General features: G+C 39.6%; 1 protein-coding gene across 8 annotated transcripts in view; it reads right to left on the bottom strand.

Moving 5' to 3' along the window:
• The window catches only part of Cenpp (centromere protein P), a 188,926-nt gene that overhangs the window by 161,693 nt on the left and 8,553 nt on the right, over positions 1–18,680 (bottom strand). For all 8 annotated transcript variants that reach the window (XR_873273.3, XR_003950462.1, XM_030247350.1 and 5 more), the window contains 2 exons: positions 15,509–15,597; positions 1,538–1,634 (listed from right to left, as the gene is read on the bottom strand). Coding sequence is in view for 6 of the 8 variants with exons in the window: in NM_025495.3 (NP_079771.1) it covers positions 1,538–1,634; positions 15,509–15,597 (186 nt within the window). In the remaining 2 variants the exon portion in view is untranslated. The remainder of the gene's footprint in view (positions 1–1,537; positions 1,635–15,508; positions 15,598–18,680) is intronic.

Genomic DNA, 18,680 nt, shown 5'->3' on the forward strand with positions numbered 1-18,680 from the left:
AAGACCCCATATAAACAAACAAAAACTGTTGAAAAAGAACCAAGAAAGATGACTCATACCTATTAACTTCAAGACTTTTTATAAAAATACAATAAAACAAACAATAATATTGCCATATTTACATACTTATAAGTGATATAAAATTAGAGTGCCCAGAAATAAATATATTAAAGAAATAGAATAAAATCATAAGAATGACTTGAGGGACTGCAGTATGGAGACTTTTCATTCTCCATGTTTCATCTGGAGAAAGCCTGATGTCTGACAAATTTTATAAACTCAACCAAGTAGAATGAATTTAATAATAATAAACGAAGAATTGAACCCCAAATACAAGAGGCTCAGTACCAGTCTTTAAAATAATAATAGCTATAGGTTACTGAAGGACTAGAATCTTGAAATGTGATTCATGCTGATTCACTCAGAACAGGTTTTTGTGTGGGCGCATAGCTGTTAATAACAATGCCATGGAAATAAGTAGGATGGGAGGGATTAGAACACAGAAAAACAGCTTTTGCTTATGCCCCTAAACATTTTTTACAGCAGTCTTTAAAGCATTTCCATTAGACTTAAAACCATTACTTCATAAAAATCATGCTTCAATATTTATACTCAAGATGTACAATAATCCAGCAGTTCAAAACAGTTCAGCATAGAAGTTATAAGCAACCCCAAACTCCACCAGAGAACTTCCACAGCTGATAAACAACTTCAGCAAAGTGGCTGGATATAAAATTAAATCAAGCAAATCAGTAGCTTTCCTTTATACAAATGATAAACAGGCTGAGAAAGAAAATAGAGAAATAACACCCTTCACAATAGTCACAAATAATATAAAATATCTTGGGGGTAACTCTAACCAAAGAAGTAAAAGTATGACAAGAACCTCAAGTCTCTCAAGAAAGAAATCGAAGAACAACTCAGATTATATTGTTTTATAACAATATATAAATAGGGTTGTTGAGACAGTCAACATTCTACATAGTCTTGGCTATCTTGGAACTCACTATGGAGATCAAATTGGTCTCCAACTCATGCCTGTTTCTGCCTTATGAGTGTGGGATTCAAAGGCGTTCACAACCACACCAGGCACTATATACTCTTTACACACATTTATTCTTGTAATTTATGCATTCCTGAAAGGCGGAATTTTCAAAACATAGAATTTACAAGTAAGTTAGACTATAATGAATAGTCAAAATAAAATTCTATATCAATTATTTATTGATTTATACAGAAGCTTCTCATTCATTTATTACAAGTGATTGCTAATTTATGAGATCAGTGGAAATATTCTTTGAAATTTAAAGCAAGACTTTGGTACATGGCTTTAATCTTAGCACTCAAGAGGTAGAGCCAGGTGGATCCCTATGAGTTTGAAGCCAGCCTGGTCTGCACAGTTCCAGAATAGTCAGAGCTACATAGTGAGACACTGTCCAGAAAAAAAGAAAAGAAAAAAAAGAAAGCTATGACTCACCACAATCAATACCAGCCCATTTTTTTGTATATATTTATATTCAAAGACTTCAGACTTTACCTTGAAATGCTTAAATGTGTTCTCACGATATTCACACCACTCCACAAAAAAATGCAGACTTCGGAAAAACATGAGCAAATCTCTTTTTTCTTCTGCTCTGTTAAGAGTAATATGCTATGATTAATAAGTAGTATGAAATTACAGGCTTACTTTACATTTATTTCTTATTTTCTTTCTATTCACACACGTTATTCTATATGTTGAACCCTGTACTTGAATATTTTTCTGTGACAGCTAACGCTAATTGCCAGAGCTATTTTAGCCTGGAATGCCCTAGTCAAATTTTGAACCAATTCAACTTTCAACCACTCAAATGCCACATCCTCCAGGAAATCCTATTTGATGAATGCTAAGTAATGGGCCTTTTTTATATGAATTTTCTATCTTATACAAGTTGTTTTTTTTTTTTTTTTTTTTGGTTTTTCGAGACAGGGTTTCTCTGCATAGCCCTGGCTGTCCTGTCCTGTCCTTTGTAGACCAGGCTGGCCTCGAACTCAGAAATCTGCCTGCCTCTAGTGCTGGGATTAAAGGCATGCGCCACCACACCCAGCTTATACAAGTTCTTGAGTGAGAACCCTAGGTACCAGCAAGCCAGGGCTGGATAGCTGGATACCGGAAAGGCCAACCACATAGTTAGAAGGTGGGAGAGCAGGGCTAGCAAGAAAATACACACACACACACACACACACACACACACACACATATATATATATATATATACACACACACATATGTATATATGTATATGATACAGTATATGTATTTATAGTCCCAAAGTTCATCAATTAGCATATGTTTATGATTTCACTCCCTCACTTGTAAAGCTTTACATATGATCCCTTAAAACAATGGATCAGGAGTATCAATTACACTGTCCCTGAAAGACACTTCTCTGCTAAGGGAACAGTGGAGACCAGTGGCCAGAATGAAAGTTAGCCTCTCCAAAGCACACTGGGAACTAGGCAAGCTGGCAGTATCTATAAAGAAAAATCTTGAGGGCTTTTTAGCACTGAGGAGTATTTAGCATTAGAATATAAGCAGCATCAGACCAACACACAACATTTCCCCTTTTTTGCCCAATGAAAAAGGCTCTTTTACAGTAATAAGCAACATATAGTAGGAACTATTATGAAACAATTGTGATGTAAGATGTGGGCCTGACAAGCAAATCCTGGGAACTAGTGCTTGATGATACTCAAATGATGCCATGTGAACCTTCTCCCTAATTTAACTGGTCAGTAAAGGGCTAGAGCCTGTGATTGGGCACTGGAGGGAGAAAGGTGGGACTGGAGGTTTGAGAAGGGGTTGCAGATAGAGGTAGAGAGGGAGGGAGAAAGGAAGGAAGGGAGGGAGGGAGGGAGGAAGGGAGGGGGAGAGGGGGAGAGGGAGACAGGGAGAGACAGAGAGACAGAGAGGAGGAGAAAGCCACTGGCCAGGAGAAACAGCAATAACAAGGGGCTTTATTGAGTGGAAACTTAAGGGTTCTTTGGAAAGTCTGTTGGCTGGTATTTTGCTGGGGCAAACATGTGAAGGAACATTTCATTAAAGTGGACACAGGTGTGAAAGGCTAAGGCTGACTCATGAAGGAATTTTTCGCTGAAGTAGACACAGGAGAGAGGCTGTTCTGCTAAAGCAAGCACAAGAAAGGATTCTTTACTAGCAACATGCATGTACATGGCGTAGTTGGGTTGCATTTGTTGGGACTCCACAGAGAGAAACACACTAAAAAACTTCTGGTGGTGTGTTGCAGCTTCTTGCTGCTTCGGAGGACTCAGGCTGATTGGCAGTGATGTCAGCTGAGACAGATGCATGTGCTGAGGCAAGACATGTGTAGGACATGTGATGTTTGGAGGGTATAAACAGGACTCAATGGACAGTGATGGGAGCTAAGCTTCACTTGCTTATAAAGCTAGCTGTGCAGTGCTTGTGGGTATCCAGTCTTTGCTGATCTTTGCTTCCCTGAGAGAGGCACAGCAAGAACTTCTGGCATTCTTCCTGGTCCCTCCTGCTGACTTGAGCTGAGGCTGAGGCCTGGCTGTCTCTCTGGTAGGTTGCGTCACCATTGTTGCTATCCAGAATCTACCAAGTGGATTGAGCTGCTGCTGCTAACCTGAGAACTGAACTGCCAACAACACTGATGGGAGTTGCTCCAAAGAATCTTTCTAAACAGGTCCACCACCCGCCCCCCATATCCTTTCTTTTTCACTACCTATGATAGGTGGTGGGCTAAAAGGGGGTTTAAAGTGTTTAAGAACCATCATTAAAAATAAGGTTTGAAAAAATTAAAGATATACTTTATAGCTGGGGAAAAAGTTATTATAGCACAATCTAGGCATATGGCTTATAAATAAAACATTTGGATTATATGTCTTTTATAAAGGCTTAATTAGGATTGAAAATTTCTACTATAGAAAAACTGCTTTTCTGTATGTACATCAAGTAATAAAAAGAATGTTATTGGAATGCTAGTAATAAAAAGAGCAAAAGCTAGGCAATAATATCAACACTTCTGGTATCTAACCAGTAAAATCTAGCCACTTGTGATAAATGGATACAAAAAAGGAACACAGTGAAAAGCACAAGCACTCTTGGTCCAGCAGCTGCCACTGCTCCTCAGAGAAGACTGTAGATAGGATAAGCATCAGTGAATGAGGTGCCATGACAGACTGAATTGTCACTTGTTTAACCCATCAACCACCAGTCCCCAGACAATTTTCTGCCAGCCTATCACCAGTGGCATCTGTATAGAGGAGGAGAAGCATCATTCTGTCTTTTGGGGAAGCAACACTATGTAGAGATTCCTCTACAATGGTGCCAATCCAGGTGCTACCAGTGGACTCTCAACCTTGAATAGTGCCACTTATGGACTCTGTTAGTAAATTTATTTTCCCTCTTAGACTTCCTGCTAGTAAATCAATTATCCTTGTATCTTCATGCCACCTCAAGGTGTTTATTCCTGTCTCTTGTCTACAATAGTTAGGTTGTGGGCACCAGGCTTTGTGAAACCAGAAACTAATTTATTCATTACTGTATTCTTAGACTAAGAGACTAACACAGAGCATGGTCTTTATAATACTTGTATTTTAAATTCAGATATACCAAATTTCTTTCTGTGATGTACAATTTTACAATTATTATCAAATGAACAGAGTTGAATAACCACTACCACAACCAAATTATAAACCAGTGTATTTAATACAGAACAGTAAGAAGAAATAAAACAGACTTCATGTCAAATTCTTAATATAGGTGGATATCTTTATTTAGAGGATTTAAAAAAAAACCTAAAAGCCCAAACTGTCAAGTAAAATTTCTATATACAAAAGAAAACTTTCAAACATACAGATGAAGAAGACTTTTAAGAAGGAGAAAGAGCAGGGCATGGTGGCGCATGCCTTTAATCCCAGCACTCGGGAGGCAGAGGCAGGCGGATTTCTGAGTTTGAGGCCAGCCTGGTCTACAAAGTGAGTTCCAGGACAGCCAGGGCTTTACAGAGAAGCCCTGTCTCGAAAAAACAAAACAAAAAACAAAAAACAAAAAACAAAAAAAAAAAGAAGGAGGGGGGTGGGGAAGAGAAAGAGGAAGAGGAGGAGGAGGAGAAGCAATAGCAGCAGCAGAAGCTGAAACAATTCATTACAAGCAGATTTTTACTAGGAAAAACAGTAAGATTAAGGCAAGGGTTGATATTCTTAGGAGCCAAGTCTCAGTATGGAAGGAGGAACATACAAACGTGAAACAGGAGCATGTGTAAACACAGTATAAAGATGAACTAGAATAAAAGCAGAAGTACTGGCACGAATTCATGACTCCATTATACACACTTGTTCACATATGGATATAAAAGGTCCTATGATTTCATGTGTGTGTGACTGAGTATAAGCACAGATTTCCTAGTTCTGTCTCCTGAAAACACCAAGAAACAAAACACTCCAAAAGCAATGAATACATCTTGTGCCCCATCTTGGCTTCAAATACCAGTCCCAACTAAAAGTCCTCAATCTATGGATGGGACACAAGAGGTTTTATATATTGTAATTTCTGGAAACCTTTTAATATCAAATTATAAGAAACTGCTTGAAGATATGCAAAGAATATCATCAACATATAAAGTAGCATCATATGGCTGCAGGAGCCAGTTCAAAAGGATTTCTAGTGACCAATTTGCAGATATATTGATAACTAACATAAATAAAAATATTAAGAAATTACTTAACGGGGTTGGGGAAAATGCTCAGTGGTTAAGGACATTTACTTCTCTTTTAGAGGACCCAAGTTCAGTTACCAACATTTCTATCTGGTACTTCAGAACTACTTAGAAGTCTAGTTTTACTGTATCTTTTGCCTCTGAGGGTACAAACACACACACACTAAAAACTTCAAAAGTACTCATCAAAATGGGACTGATGGACGCAATCCCAGCAATATAGAGACATGAACACAATATATTAAAAAATAATAGAGACACGGCCCCCAGTTGAGGCAGGGGGCCATGTACCCATCTTCAAAATTTTTTGACCCAGAATTGTTCCTGTCTAAAAGAAATGCAGGGACAAAAATGGAGCAGAGACTGAAAGAAAGGCGACTCAGTGACCAACCCAACTTGGAATCCATCCCATGTGCACAGACCAAATCCTGACACTGTTACTGAGGCCATATTGTGTGTGCAGATAGGAGCCTGGCATGGCTGCCCTCTGAGAGGCTCTACCAGCACCTGACTGAGACAAATGCAGATACTTATAGCCAACCATTAGATTGAGGTCAGGGACCTCCCATGGGAGAGTTGGGAGAAGGACGGAAGGAGATTGCAACCCCATAGGAAGAATGGCAGTGTCAAGTAACCTGGACCCCTCAGAGTTCCGTGGTCCTGGGCACATGTGTAGCAGGACTGCTTTGTCTGGTCTTAGTGGGAGAGAATGCACTTAATCCTGTGGAAACTTGATGCCCCAGGGAAGAGGAATGCTGGTGTTGGCGAGGTGGGAGTGGGTGGGCAGGTGGGGGAACACCCTCTTAGAGGCAGCGTGGGATGGGGGAAGAACTTGGGGAAGGGAAGACCAGGAAGAGGGGCAACTTTTGTAATGTAAATGAATAAAATAATAGAAAAATAGTAATACAGATTTGTTTTTCAAGCACAAAAACAAATTCTACTGGAAAATGAGGGGAACATGCAAGAGTGAAAAAGTTACCATTCTCAGACAACATTGTGTTATATGCACACACACACAAAGACGAAAAATTAGAAGGTAGAGTGAGTTGAGAAGAGGAAGGGGGCAAAAGAAACAGTAAATAAAAATGACTGAACAGGCTGGTGAGATGGCTCAGTGGGTAAGAGCACCTGACTGCTCTTCTGAAGGTCTGGAGTTCAAATCCCAGCAACTACATGGTGACTCACAACCATCTGTAACGAGATCTGACTCCCTCTTCTGGGGTGTATGAAGACAGCTACAGCGTATTTACATATAATAAATAAACAAATAAAATTTAAAAAATAACTGAACTACATTAGGTACACATATAAAATGTTATAATGAATTCCAGTATGTTTAACTACTATAAAGTAATAAGTTATTCTAAGACTATCAGATTGGAGAGGGAGATATGCTGAGAAGAAAAATGTCTATCACCCATACAATATTTTCTCAAGGATGCCTAACATTAATTGATCAAAAGAAGAAAAAAGAATATTTCTATTGGAAAACAAGTGAAATCATATCTAGTACCATTAATGGGGGCAAGAACCTGAATTAAACAGGTTATAGGGACTAATGTAGCACTTACCCCCTTTTTCCCATTAATTAATTAACTTTATATCTGGATTGGCGCTTCCTCTCCCTCCTCCTGCCCCACTATGTACCACACCTTTCTCCTCAGAGAAAGGGAGACCTCCTCTGGGTCATATCAAGTCGTAGTAGGACTGGATACATTCTCTTCTACTGCAGCTAGACGTGGTGTCCAGTTATACTGAACTCACTGCTCTTATTCTGCAAAACGGATACAGATATGGATGTTTCTCAGCCTTCATCAGAGAAGCTTCTTTTTGCAGTAGATGGTGATTAACACAGAGACCCAAAACTGATAAAGGTGCAGAGACTGTGGGATGCTCGGCCCTAAGTAGGACATATAGATCACACCCCATCCTCCAAGGCTCAGGGTTCATTGTGGAAGACAAGGAGGAAACATTGTACAAACCAGAGGCAGTGATACCTAAAATAAAACTGTTTTCTGGACGTAACAGGGCAGTTGCACATATGGATTTTTTTTTTCCATTTTTTATTAGGTATTTAACTCATTTACATTTCCAATGCTATACCAAAAGTCCCCCATATCCACCCACCCCCACTCCCCTGCCCACCCACTCCCCCTTTTTGGCCCTGGTATTCCCCTGTACTGGGGCATATAAAGTTTGCAAGTCCAATGGGCCTCTCTTTCCAGTGATGGCCGACTAGGCCATCTTTTGATATATATGCAGCTAGAGTCAAGAGCTCCGGGGTACTGGTTAGCTCATAATGTTGTTCCACCTATAGGGTTGCAGATCCCTTTAGCTCCTTGGCTACTTTCTCTAGCTCCTCCATTGGGAGCCCTATGATCCATCCATTAGCTGACTGTGAGCATCCACTTCTGTGTTTGCTGGGCCCCGGCATAGTCTCACAAGAGACAGCTACATCTGCGTCCTTTCAATAAAATCTTGCTAGTGTATGCAATGGTGTCAGCGTTTGGATGCTGATTATGGGGTGGATCCCTGGCTATGGCAGTCTCTACATGGTCCATCCTTTCATCTCAGCTCCAAACTCCGTCTCTGTAACTCCTTCCATGGGTGTTTTGTTCCCAAATCTAAGGAGGGGCATAGTGTCCACACTTCAGTCTTAAACCTAGGATAGCAAAAAGTCTTCTCAAGGATAAAAGAACTTCTGGCGGAATCACCATGCCAGACCTAAAGCTTTACTACAGAGCAATTGTGATAAAAACTGCATGGTACTGGTATAGAGACAGACAAGTAGACCAATGGAATAGAATTGAAGATCCAGAAATGAACCCACACACCTATGGTCACTTGATCTTCGACAAGGGAGCTAAAACCATCCAGTGGAAGAAAGACAGCATTTTCAACAATTGGTGCTGGCACAACTGGTTGTTATCGTGTAGAAGAATGCGAATCGATCCATACTTATCTCCTTGTACTAAGGTCAAATCTAAGTGGATCAAGGAACTTCACATAAAACCAGAGACACTGAAACTTATAGAGGAGAAAGTGGGGAAAAGCCTTGAAGATATGGGCACAGGGGAAAAATTCCTGAACAGAACAGCAATGGCTTGTGCTGTAAGATCGAGAATCGACAAATGGGACCTAATGAAACTCCAAAGTTTCTGCAAGGCAAAAGACACCGTCAATAAGACAAAAAGACCACCAACAGATTGGGAAAGGATCTTTACCTATCCTAAATCAGATAGGGGACTAATATCCAACATATATAAAGAACTCAAGAAGGTGGACTTCAGAAAATCAAATAACCCCATTAAAAAATGGGGCTCAGAACTGAACAAAGAATTCTCACCTGAGGAATACCGAATGGCAGAGAAGCACTTGAAAAAATGTTCAACATCCTTAATCATCAGGGAAATGCAAATCAAAACAACCCTGAGATTCCACCTCACACCAGTCAGAATGGCTAAGATCAAAAATTCAGGTGACAGCAGATGCTGGCGAGGATGTGGAGAAAGAGGAACACTCCTCCATTGTTGGTGGGAGTGCAGGCTTGTACAACCACTCTGGAAATCAGTCTGGCGGTTCCTCAGAAAACTGGACATAGTACTACCGGAGGATCCAGCAATACCTCTCCTGGGCATATATCCAGAAGATGCCCCAACAGGTAAGAAGGACACATGCTCCACTATGTTCATAGCAGCCTTATTTATAATAGCCAGAAGCTGGAAAGAACCTAGATGCCCCTCAACAGAGGAATGGATACAGAAAATGTGGTACATCTACACAATGGAGTACTACTCAGCTATTAAAAAGAATGAATTTATGAAATTCCTAGCCAAATGGATGGACCTGGAGGGCATCATCCTGAGTGAGGTAACACATTCACAAAGAAACTCACACAATATGTATTCACTGATAAGTGGATATTAGCCCCAAACCTAGGATACCCAAGATATAAGATATAATTTGCACATATGGATTTATAGCTGTGGTGACAGCATGCACAAGACAGCTGCAAGTTCAAGACAGACAAAATCCCAGCATGGAGAGAGAAACTGGCACAATGTCTTACCCTAGCTCAGGAGCTATTGGTAGTTTGACAGCTGCTGGGAGAAGGAGAAGTTGCATTCTTTAAGGGTATACTGACTAGTGAGAGCACACACACCCAAAAGTGGATTTGATGGATTCAAAAAACAAAGTAGGGAGGAGGGTGGATCTAGGAGGAGTGGTGGGGAGGGAATGAATACTGTTAAAAAGGATTGAATGACATTTTCAAAGAGAAAATAAAAAATGAAAAAATTCTATTTCTAAAGATGGCAAAGTCAGAAATGGCAAAGGTCCTGTATTGTTCCAGATAAAAGGACGTTAGAGACATGACAAGTAAACATCTGACCTTAGATTGTATCATAGATCTCAGAGAAAAGAACAAAATGAAAGGGATTATGAAATCAAGTACAAAAACTGGACCATAGATGGCATGCTAGAAAACTAATCATCCCACTATACTTCCAGAAGGTAAAATGCACACTTTAACACGCAGAGCTCTGACATTGCTCAGCATTTCCTTAGTAGATAAGGCCGGGGATCATTTCCTACCACTGCAAAAAGCAACCAAATAAGCAAGCAAAAACAAAAATAAAAAACTCTAGAGTGTTTAAGAGTATTAGGGTACTACAGCTAGGATACTGAATGTGTGGTTTATATTCCAAAGCAGTTCCAACAGAAACAGTAAAAAGACAATCTTCTACTGGAAATAAAACAGTGTTCTCTTATGATATTTAAATGATGTATCATTAAAATAACCAGGTGTGGTGACACAGACTTTCAAGTTCAGCACTCTTAAGGCAAAGGCAGGCAGATCTCTGTGCGTTCAAGGCCTGCCTAGCCTGCTAAAGGAGTATCAGGCCATCCAGGCTAGGTTTTTCTAAACAAAGAAAAGAAGAGGAGAGCAGAAGAGAGGAGAAAAAAGGAAAGAAGAAAAGAAATTATAATATTATCTAGTGGAAATTTCAATGCATGCATGTCACTATGTTCAAATGAAAACTATAACATAAAGAGAAAAAAATGGACAGATCCATGATTAATGGAGATTACAGACTATACTTGCAATAGCAAAGTACACACACACACACTATATATATATATATATATATATGTATATATATATATATATATATATATATATAAATTATATAATTATATATATTTGTCAGTGTGTGTGACTTTGCCATTGCCATTCAGTCAAGTTCAGCTCTTGGCACAGCAGCTGCTATCTATGGGAACCTGGGCAGAGGAAAAAACAAAAACAAACAAACCTTTGTACTCCCAGATTCTGCCATCTGTGTGCTCTGATGGCCGATGTCGCTTCTGATCACAGAGGTGCAGACAGAAGACAGGGAGCCTGTGCTTTGTTCTCCTAGAGCTGGCATTACAGGCAGTTACGAGCTGCCAACATGGTGCTAGAACTGAACAGTGAGTGCTCTGTGCCCCTGAACCAACCCTCCAGCCCCGAGAAAGTCATTTTCTCCAGAGATGTGGCCCTGGTAGGTTGTGCATGCCCCAGTGAACAGCACCACACCCATGTACGTAATGGGAAGCACTGGTTGGATTCAGATCACTCAGGGGCAAAAAGAAGACATAAAGTTGTAAGGTGATGTTTTGGGTGTTGGGTCCAAGAGATGAAGGAACAGAAGGGAGGAGTGGATATCATCTAAGAATAAATTAAAAAATACATAAAATACAACTTCAAATGACTACACAGACTAGTCTTATAAATATGTTAATAAGTAAAAGAAGCAAGATGATAAGAGTATAAATGACAAAGCTACATTTCCATGAAGTTTAAAGATATACAAAAAAAAAAAAAGTTAAAAACTTGGCAAAGCCTACCTATGGAGTCAGACCTCAGGACACTGATTAGGCATGATGTGCAGGAAGAGTAAGGAGAGAGCTCTGACAGCCTGTGGCGACTGTGCCATAAGCTACACTGTGTACTTCCAGCAGTTTACTAACTAGGTCTCCTAAGAATTGTTCTCTCTTATGAACGTTTATGCTGTCTCAATAAATAGGTGTTTTTCAATGGCAAAGTATCAGTCTACTCAACTAAGTCTATGAAAACATGATGCTTTTTTTTTTAATTGGAAACCTACTATGTTGCAGGTTTGGGTACAAGCACTAAAGACCTTGTCCTCAGGGAAGGGTGGACACATTTTATACAATATATGTGTGTGTGTGTGTGTGTGTGTGTGTGTGTGTGTGTACATATACATATACATATACATACACACACACACACACACACACACACACACACACACACACACACACTCTAGATATACTAAGAGAAAAATTAAGTAAAGAAGCACAGAAAAGGCTGAAGAGGTAGCTCAGTGTCTAGAGGACCCAGGCTCAGTTTCCAGCACCACATGGCAGCTCATCAACTGTCTGTAACTCCACTTCAAGGGGATGTAGCACCCTCTTTTGACCTTCATGGGGACCAGGCACACACATGGTACAAATACCTAGTGTTAGCTCTCAAACCTAGAATGGCTGAGGTGCCTATTTAACATATCAAGGTGGACACTAGCTGCCAGGTTCTTCCACATCCCTTAGTCCTTCCCTGTTATGGCTTGCTGCAGGCATATCCTGCCCCCTACCCTAAACTTCTCCAGTCCAGGTACTGGCCTGCGCTTCCCTCCTTGCAGCTGCCCCTCTATATAATCCAACCATTTTGGTTACCTGGTCATTCTGTCTACCTCATGATTGAGAAGCAATTTCTAAGTCTACACTTAGAAGACAACCAAAGGAAATTTAAAATGTTGAGCTTGTGATTATGACATTAGTAGTACTTCACTAGAGCTAGATTAATAGCTTATCAGAACTCCATTGATTAATGTCAAAATTCTGAGGTTTTGAAGTCTTGGTATAACAAAAGCATAGAGAGAGGGAAAGAAGTCTGGAACATTTTTTTATTCCTATATACTTTAAATCACTGTCTTAGACCTTTACAACTTGTATTTACATACCTTAAAATACTTTCTTAGACTCTCATAATTAACCTAAGCTTTCATACCCTCAGACCCTTTACCTTCATGCAGAAAAAACACTCATACATATAAAACAAAATTTTAAAAGAAGCATGCAGGCACATTTCTGAGTTCGAGGTCAGCCTGGTCTACAGAGTGAGTTTTAGGATAATCAGGGCTAGAGTTTAGAAACCCTGTCTCAAAAAACCCCCACCTCCCAAAAAGGAAGAAGCATACATAGAAGAATGGGGGAGGCCTAGTAGATCCTGTAAAAGCCAGGATTAAGGTTTTAGCGCCACACACATCAGTGGATAAGATCACAGACCTTTGTGAGGTGAAGCATGGAGTTACCACTGCAATGGAAGGCACACTATAAAACTCTACCCTTCTGGGTAAAAAATGAACAGAAGCTGTATGCCTGTACCATACGTAGCTTTTAAAACTCTGTGAGAAAGTAAAAACGCTGAGGCAAGGACAAAAGAACCTTTAAGAAGAGAAAACATAAAAACTAGCCCCATGAGCTCTGGGATAGCTCAAAAACAAAAGGAAAAGGTGCTCATCAAAAACTTGACAGGTACTGATAAGAAATAAAAAGACAAAAGTACATGCCTTGGAAAATGCACGTATGAATTTTCAAAGGAATGGAGAGAAAATAATGAAGTCAAAGTAAAAAACACAGAATGAAACTTTGAAGAGGACAAATGGACAGCAACATGTAAAGACACACAGCCAACAATCAGGGACATGAAACAAATATATTCTAGTGGAGCTTAAAAACAGAAAAGAAAGAAAAATGACTAAGTGTTGAACCAGGCATGGTGGCATACACCTTTAATCTCAGCACTTGAGAGGGTCAAGAAGACCATAAATTCCATACCAGCTTGGGCTAGTGAGAACCTGTCTCTAAAATTAAAGAAAAAAAAAAGAATTCACTTCACAAATCAGGAAGAAATAAGCAAGTATTGAAGAGAATGTGGGCAACTAGAAGTCTTAGATGTTGCTGGTGGAAATGCAAGGCAGTAATCACTTGGGAAAGTAGCTTCACAGTGTCTTAAAGCTAAACATACAACCAGCACTATTTCTAGGGAGAGCCTACAGCAGAAGTCAGCCAACCTTTCGCAAACGGCCTAATAGGAAATGTGTCTCGATTGGATTTTTATCGTAATTACTCTATACCATGAGGTCAATTATAGACAGTATGTAAAAGAATGGGCATGGATGTGTTTCATTGAGATACTTCTTCTTAACACTTCTTAGGCATAGTTTGCCCAGCCCTGAGAGAAATGAGCCATACATACAAAAGCGCTGTACCAGAAAGACTTGCTATGGTGGAATTCCAGAAAGAACTATTACTAGCATACACATGCAAAAAGGGACCAGCTGCTGCTGGAGTATAGGCATGCAGCCTCAAAATCCTGTCAGAATCAGAGACTTTAAGTGACTGAAGGTGAGACAGCAAAGCAATGAAAGAAAAAACATTCATGGCTATCAAAAGAGAAGAAGGTCAACCATCTGCCTCTGAGAGAAGACCAAGATAGCTTCTGATGCTAAGACAAAGAATAATTGCTTCTGGAAGAAGAGCAGTAGTGAAAACCCTCCTGTTCCAAGGCCTTCACTAGGCCTGCGACCCTACGCAACACTGATCAGTGGTGCCATGTGTCTGCAAGATAAGGCAAGATGGTCAGAAATTTAGGGCAGCCTGTGTAACAGAGAGTGAGACACCCACACACACCCTATAATACACAGAAAAATAATAATCCTGAAGCAGAGAGATGCATCAGCAGTAAACAGGAAGGACTTCAGAAGACCTACATGTGGTTCCAGGCACCCAAGTCTAGGCCTCTAACTCCAGCTCCAGGGCATCTGATGCTACTGCCCTTCTGAACTCATGTGAACACACATACATGTAACTAAAAAGAATAAAAAGATATCTTTAAAATAGTAATAATAATAATCCCAAATACAGTTCAACTGTTTATTAACACTGAGTTAGTCCACCACATTAACAACATGATAAAAGGTTGGCACAAGTCATTCAATATTTGCTTCAGCTTGCTTTCCCACAGGTAATGCTTGCCATCCAACCAAAATTTATGAGACAAAAATTCAAGAAAAACTAGCCCATTATAAACTAATCAGCATACCTGGACTCAAAAATGACTCAGAGATTGGTATTTGTTAAATAGGAGCTCTAATATACCTATGGCTTGGCATGTATTCTGAGCTACTAAAGGGGCTAAGGTAGAAGGGTAAGTTAAAACCAGCTATGGCCACATACAGAAACCCAGTCTCAAAACCAAAGTTATGATGAATATATTAAAAGCTCCAGTGGAAAGGTGATCAGCATACACATACAGTGACATTTTCTGACCTCCAAAGGCATTGCACACACATGGTATATAAACATATATGCAGGTAAAATACATATACACAAAATTTTTAAAAAGAAAAAGTATTTAATATGTATTTAGAAACAGAAAAATAATGTAAGAAAAATTTAAAACCTATGGAGTAAAACAATCAACCAGAAAGCAACAGATTTGTAAGTCAGGAGCTGGAGAGCTGGCTCAGTGGTTAGAGCACTGGCTGTTCTCTCAGAGGTCCAGTTCCCAGCACCCACATGGCAGCTCAAGCTGTCCACCTCCAGTTTCAGGGCATCTGACATACTCATGGCAGACATAAATGCAGGCAAATCTTCAATGCACAAAAATAAATTATTTTTTAAAAATTTGTAAAACAGCTCACCTAGATGCAAATTCACTTAATTCTGAATATTCTGTGGGCTCCATTATTATGCTGAGGTCAGTTATAATCGAAGATTTTTTCTCTTTAGTCTAAAATAAAGATAAAAAGTTTATGTTCAAGAGCAGACTATCTCTAAGACAAGAATATTTGAAAATATGCAAATCAAAAATTGACAAGAAATTATAAGATATTGGCTATTTATCAAGTAAATTAAATGATATATTCAGTACTTACTAATACCTAAATTGATTTCCAAATTCATTACTTAAATTGAATATCGACACCATAAATATCAGGAGAAATGAAATTTTATAAACTTCCAACCAAACAAATAATAGGGAAATAACTAGCAAATATAATTACATAAAAATTCAAATTATCTGTAGGGTGGTCATGGTGCATGCCATGGCTGTTCTGGAGCTCACCAGCCTGGCCTCAAACTCACAAAGATCCACCTGCCTCTGCTTCCCAGAGCTGGGATTGAAGGAGTGCATAAGCACGCCTAGTGATATTCCAGAGACAGTCTTACAACTCAAATTTTACAGACAACATAATTAAAAATTGGACAAAGGAGGGGCTGGTGAGATGGCTCAGTGGGTAAGAGCACCCGACTGCTCTTCCAAAGGTCTGGAGTTCAAATCCCAGCAACCACATGGTGGCTCACAACCATCCGTAAGGAGATCAGACTCCCTCTTCTGGAGTGTCTGAAGACAGCTACAGTGTACTTACATATAATAAATAAATAAATCTTAAAAAAAAAATTGGACAAAGGACTTGAATAGAAATTTCTCCAAAGCAATATACAAATAGTAATCTATTGATACATAACATACTATTATCATTGTCCCTTAAATAAATATATATACATATACAAATATGTATATACACATATTACAATATGGATCCTTGTCAACTTTAGCTACGCTGCCAACTTTGAAATAAGGTATCTCAGTTTGGCACTATACAGAAATTGATAGTCATATTGGTCTGAAAATGTTAAATTTAATTTTTCTCATTTGTTAATTGTCAGGGGTTAATACACTGTATTAAACATGTAAGTTCTTACCTATGTGGGTCTCATCAGACTCACAGAGGAAATGATGGACACACCATCACTACCCAGCAGTTCCATTTGACCCTAGTCATACAGCCAAACAAACCCACATAACCACTGGAAACCTTCCCACGAGTGTTTATACAGCAGTAGTCAGAACGTCCAAAAGAGAAAACAACTTCACCAACTGCAGAAATGGGCAAAAAGCAGTACATCTGCATATGGAATATTACTTCTGCCCCACCAAAGTACTAACACATGCTATTACCAAGTGAGCCTTGAAAACATGATAAATAAAAATGAAGGCAGACACAAGAAACCAAATGTCATGTGTTTCCATTTCCATGAAATATTCAAAGTAGGAAATAAATAAAAAGCAGATTAATGCTTCCTTAGGGCTGAAAAAAAGAGGAAAAAATAAAAGGTTTATCTCAATGTAGCTTTATTTTAAAAAATTATCTTAAGGAAAAAAAATAGGATATTGAAGGGTTAACAGCGTGTGTGCCCTTGCAGAGAACCTCCCTTCAGTTCTCTGCACCCTCACGATGAGTCACGGCCTCTTTCATGCCAATTCCACAGGATCCAATGCTGCCTCCTGGACGCCATGGGCACCAAGCACAGACATGGCATACACACACACAAAGTAAAGTAAATAAGTAAGTAAATAAATATAATCTTTAAAAAGAAAACATAGAAAGGCTAGGGGGAAACAAAACTCCCTCTCTCCCTCCCTGCACATGTGCGTGTGTGCGTGTGTGTTAGATTTTGGTCTTTCACTCATCAGCACAGGCAGGTCAGTTTGGGATTCAGTGCCCTAACCTGCACATCTCTTACCAAGTTGTAGTGTGTGTTTAGCCAGCATGAAGCTAACTTCTGCCCTGCCATTGGTCCTGTTAACCATGTCACTTCTGAACTGATAAATAAGGGAAATGGCCTTATAGACACCCCTGACCTTAACATCCTTGCAGTCTGAACAGGTCACTTTTTTCTATCATGTTCTTTTAATAGGAGGTCTCAGCGAATTTTTGTTAACTTAAGAACTAGGAATAGAAATACCTAAGAAAGGAGCCCCAGAATCAGGTGTGGTAGCTCATACCTGCAATGCCAGCATTCCTGAGTCCTGAAGCTGGAGGACTGGCACAAGTAAGTGACCAGCCTGGGCTACATGGTGAGTTCTAAATAAGCCTGGGCTACAGTGTGAGAGACCTTGTCTCAACCTTATCCCTATCAGTTTATCACCAAAAATATTTAGAAAGATATTAATTTTGCAAACTGTATATGCTTTTAAGACAGGAGTCAGTTTCTCATAGGCAGTGAGGGGAAAAGTCTGTGGTTAAACTGCTAGGTGGTCAAATCAGCATGGATAGATACAAAGAATTCAATCAACAGGCAGCATAATGGAAGACAGAGTTGGACCCAGCAACAGATGCAGGGTGAGCAACTTGCAATGGTAGCCAAAGTTAGTGGCAGCCAGCAGATCCAAAAAGGTTGGACACTAATAAAGAAACTTAAACATGGTCAGAAATGGGCTTCAGTGAGCAGTCACTACCATAATTGGGCAAAGAGTATGTGGTCATCATGCAGAGCCTGTTTGCTCCCCTTCTGCTTGGCCCAAGGAGAGAATACCTAGAGAATGAGCAAACTGCAACAAAATTATCTCAGTCTCTGTCCAGTTTCTGTCATAAGCCCTAGAAGCAGCCACTAGACACACAGCTTGGCACTTTCTGCCTTTCTTGAGTTCTCTAACTTTTCTATAATGTCTCATTTTTCCTTAACAAATCTGCTTTACTTTGCTTATTCCTCCTTTGTCTGCCACTTACTTTATCTAACATTGACATGACCCTTAAGAGCTTAAGACACTCCCATCTGGGTTGCACTGCCCCATCTGGGTCACATGGCAGACAAAGTCCATTGTTTTCTTTCTCTGCCTTGATTCTGGAATCTGTTTATATTAATAATCAGGTGCTGTTGAGCATTTAAAAAGTATGCACAGCTTCTAAATTAAAAAAAAAGAAAGAAAGAAAAAAAGAAGAGTTAAGACACTGTTTCAGGTTGACTTTTTGCTACTGTTGATTAGTAGTCAGTCACCTTAGTTCTTGGGTCAAGCCTTTCTGGGCT

The sequence above is a fragment of the Mus musculus genome, chromosome 13 (assembly GCF_000001635.26).
Source record: "Mus musculus strain C57BL/6J chromosome 13, GRCm38.p6 C57BL/6J".
Taxonomy (NCBI): Eukaryota; Metazoa; Chordata; class Mammalia; order Rodentia; family Muridae; genus Mus; species Mus musculus.